This window comes from Larimichthys crocea, chromosome XIII (assembly GCF_000972845.2).
Source record: "Larimichthys crocea isolate SSNF chromosome XIII, L_crocea_2.0, whole genome shotgun sequence".
Lineage (NCBI taxonomy): Eukaryota > Metazoa > Chordata > Actinopteri > Sciaenidae > Larimichthys > Larimichthys crocea.
The window spans coordinates 20,223,490-20,227,443 of NC_040023.1; the positions used below are offsets into that span (position 1 = coordinate 20,223,490).

Consider the following 3,954-nt stretch of genomic DNA (forward strand, 5'->3'; position numbering starts at 1 on the left):
ACTACCTACTACTACTACTACTACTACTACTACTAATAATAATAATAATAATAATAATAATAATAATGCTAATAATATTAATGAAGACTACTACTACTACTACTACCTACTACTACTACTAGTACTACTACTACTAATAATAATGATGATAATAATATTAATGAAGACTAGTACTACTACTACTACTACATGTTAAATATTTGATGGATGATGGATTCATATTTTGGTGAGTCTTAACATAATACTCTGTGTCTCTGATGGGAACACAAAAACTAACCAGGCTACACTTCAAAGGAAGACGTTACAGCAACTTCTCTAAAAGCATAATAAACACTAGATCGCCTACACAATGCTGTAAGCACTGGTTATGTTATGACTATAGACTAAAAGGTTATGACATTTAAAGTGCAGTACGTTATAGCTCTAGATTTCTACGTACATTTTAAATTGTTAAAATATTTATGCTTCTAAATACTGTTAATACACAAAATTCATTAAACATTTTAGTGTCCCATACTGTTTTTATAGTACAAATTGTATACCTGAGATAAGTGTGTGCTGTTAATAAATTTAATTTTACACTATGGGTTTGACTCCCTCTAGTGCAGAAGAATGATCATGACAGTCTGAGTAACACCTGAGTCATAGAAAAGTTTCTTTTCTATTTTACGTACTTTGGTGTGTGAACGATATTCTGCATCTATCAGAGAAGTTGTCAATTACTGTTGCTTTGCTGTTAAGCATTGTAAACTAACTTCTTTGTTCCCATTAAGGAAGTCAGCACAGCAGGCCACTTTTAGTCCATGCTGATGTTAATTAATAATGAAATAAAAGACAAAAATCAGCTGCAAGTCAAATTTGGTCAGTAAAATAAGGAAAACAGGCTCTTATTCAAACAGTTAACATCACACAAATATATATATGTATATGATGAAACCTGATCAAACTACACTGATTATGGTTACTCAGTTTTTATTTTCTTATTTGGATTTTTGGCCTGTCAAAGCTGTCACTGCTGCCAAAACATGCCTTGAAATGAATCACATTGATTCAATGTGAAAAACAAAACAAAAAAAGCCACCAAAAAAAAAAACAAGAACGCTGTATATTTTTAAATATTTTTTATAGGCATTAAATATAACACAGGGTTACAACAGTCAAAAAATACACAGTTCTGTTAAGGCAGTGCTATCCAACATGTGCGGCTCGTGACCTCTGAAAATAAAGCCATATCTACCAGTGATCCCTTGTCACCTATTGCATATGTCGATCAGCTTCGACCACTTCATCCAAAGATGTAAAAATTATCCAATAACAATAACAATTTTAACAATAACAATTTTTCTGTTTCCCTGTCCTGTTAATCACATCTGCATTTTCCTGAAACCCAGGCTGGAAACCAGTGCTGTAAAGCATGAGTTGTCAACATATTTAATGTGGTGATGTACTAATGACAAAGCTTTTCTTGGTAGATGGTTTTTACACGTTTTCATTGAGGTTCAACCTTCAACATTTATAATACTAACAGCTCTTGTGCAAACAGGAACAGCTTTAAAGTCGTACTTCTTTCATGGTAACAAAGTGAGACACAATATCAAAACCAAGCTTAACCAGTGATATGTTTTTATAAGACTGCAGCTCAGCCATTTTACCATCAGAAATCACTGAGAATTAATAATCAGTGATGCTGACAATCACATCAGATACCAGATTATCATCAAACGAATTCTTTAGAAATAAATTTAGGACTTAAGGTCTAACTGACATTTAAATGTTACACATTGTAACTACGTAGCAAAGGTAAATTCCTACGTACATAGTGATCACAGAGGAAATAACACTTTTTAAACTTTAACAATATCATTTTGTTCACATTTATTTAAATTAATAGGATTCAATCCTTCCAACACGCTTTTCTCACTTCTGAAATGAGGGAACATACAACTGCGTGTAGGTGGTTATCGTATTAGTTGGCTTGTTATTGGTTTCAGCTCCAACGCTGTCACTCGCCTACGCATCCATCCAGTGAGCAATACTCTGTGCCCACATGTTTTATCCACATATGATGACATAATATGAAGACATCCAATCGTTTATCAAGAATAACCCCAATGTAGAACAAGAAATGTAATGTAATGAGAGGGACACAGAAGAACAGATGGAGTCACTCTCCAAACATTAATACACTTTGTTTGAACTTCTACTGCAGGCACGGGGAAGTAAAACAATGAGGTATGTTAAAAAATAAAAATCTCCAGGCTTTGTAGAGAATTTAGGAGGTCCAATGAGCTAAAACAATTGTCTTTAAAGCTGCAGAGTCTGTGGGAGTTCTGTGGCATTTTACAGAGCGGAGGTAGAACATCATCTGACTCCCGCCTTGATGTCAGATGTTTTCAGATTTCTCTTCCAAACTGGAGGGATCTGCATCACAGTCAGGAGAAATGACAGTTAAACCTTCTGGCCTTGAGTAAAGGAATATTATATTAAACATCTAATGAAAAGCAAAAATGATGAATGATGTGTATATTTACCAGAGTGGGCACTGAAGGATCTAGATGTCGTCCCAAAAATGATAGCAGTCGTCTCCAGATCAGTCCACTGCCCAAGAACATGAAGCCTGTTACTAGCCAGAAAACACGAGGGTCCTGGTAATGAAAACAAAGAGGCAGACACATAATTATATGTGGGTATAAACATAAAGAAGCTACATGACAAAACTTATTTCAAGTACATTAAAACAAAGGACTAATCTAAACTGTCAGTCTATCAAGTCAACTATCGAGCAAATAAACAAATTCACCTTTTTTCTGTGAAATGTCAAAATGATCATCATTACAAAATCTTCTCTTGCTGATTATTTGATGGCACCAACACAAGGGCTAACAACAATTTACAAACAATAAAAAGCTCACATTTTAGGTATTATATGGTTGTAAACAGTCAGAGTCTAGAGATGATGTATCTTAACAGGATGTTGTCTCACCTCTTCAAAGTTTGACGTCAAATTCATTCCAAAGGCAACTCCTATCAGACCGAATAAGGTAAGGGAGAAGGAGCCCATCGTCAGCTGCAGATTCAGCCGCATCATCACATTACGATGGCTGAAATACAACAGATGGCACACATACTTCTTCTATTTCTGCACAAACACATTACGTGTTTTGTCCCTGATCCTTCACAATGAAAGCACATTGGGAAGCAATCTTATATTGCTAGAATGAACATTAATGGCAACTATTATTTTATTTTATTTATAAATAAAGGTGACTGAACATTCAATTTCAAAAAGGCAGCTCCACTTACAGATCTTATAATCACCATGTCCAAAAAATATGAATGCACATACTGTATGTATACATACTGTATATCCAATATGTGTGTGTACCTGTCCAGATTGATAAAGATGACACTCTCAGAGTCGTCTATCAGCCCTTTCAGCTCTCTGGCCTTGTTCCCCAGATCTGCAGCCTGTATGAAGCAGTTCAAAGTCACTGTATGAACACTCTGCATCACATGTACATTGTGTTTAATATTATGTTTCAATAAACAAAACAAAAAAAGAGTGAAATAAGACCATGTGGACAGGTTCAAGCAAACAAAGGGTTTCAGGTCTTAATGTACAGATAAGTTCCAAAATGTTGCATTAATTAATTTCTGGGAATATCAGTTATCAGAACTTTCTCCCACTACTCTGAAATATTTATTATTAATACGGAAAACCGAAACATTTTATATCAATGTTAGTAAATTAGATGAGTTGCACTACCTGCATATAGTAATTCTCCAATAAGAGTTCCATCTCCTCAGCGTGGTCAATGCCCAAACTGCTCTCCTCACTAGAAACAGACAGACAAAGGTTTATACATCAGAAACATTTAAAATATGTTGTCTTTGGAAAAGACCTAATGACCACTTGTATATTGTAATGGCTGTATATACTGTATGCATATCTTA

At 34.7% G+C, this 3,954-nt stretch overlaps 1 protein-coding gene across 1 annotated transcript in view; it reads right to left on the reverse strand.

Moving 5' to 3' along the window:
- Positions 1 to 1,106: 1,106 nt before the first annotated feature.
- Positions 1,107 to 3,954, reverse strand: part of mrs2 (magnesium transporter MRS2) — an 11,905-nt gene continuing 9,057 nt past the window's right edge. Inside the window, exons 8-12 of the mRNA XM_010754135.3 lie at positions 3,767 to 3,836; positions 3,386 to 3,468; positions 2,984 to 3,101; positions 2,532 to 2,645; positions 1,107 to 2,421 (exon numbers count right to left, since the gene is read on the reverse strand). Of these exons, the coding sequence (XP_010752437.2) occupies positions 2,362 to 2,421; positions 2,532 to 2,645; positions 2,984 to 3,101; positions 3,386 to 3,468; positions 3,767 to 3,836 (445 nt within the window). The 3' untranslated portion in view covers positions 1,107 to 2,361. The remainder of the gene's footprint in view (positions 2,422 to 2,531; positions 2,646 to 2,983; positions 3,102 to 3,385; positions 3,469 to 3,766; positions 3,837 to 3,954) is intronic.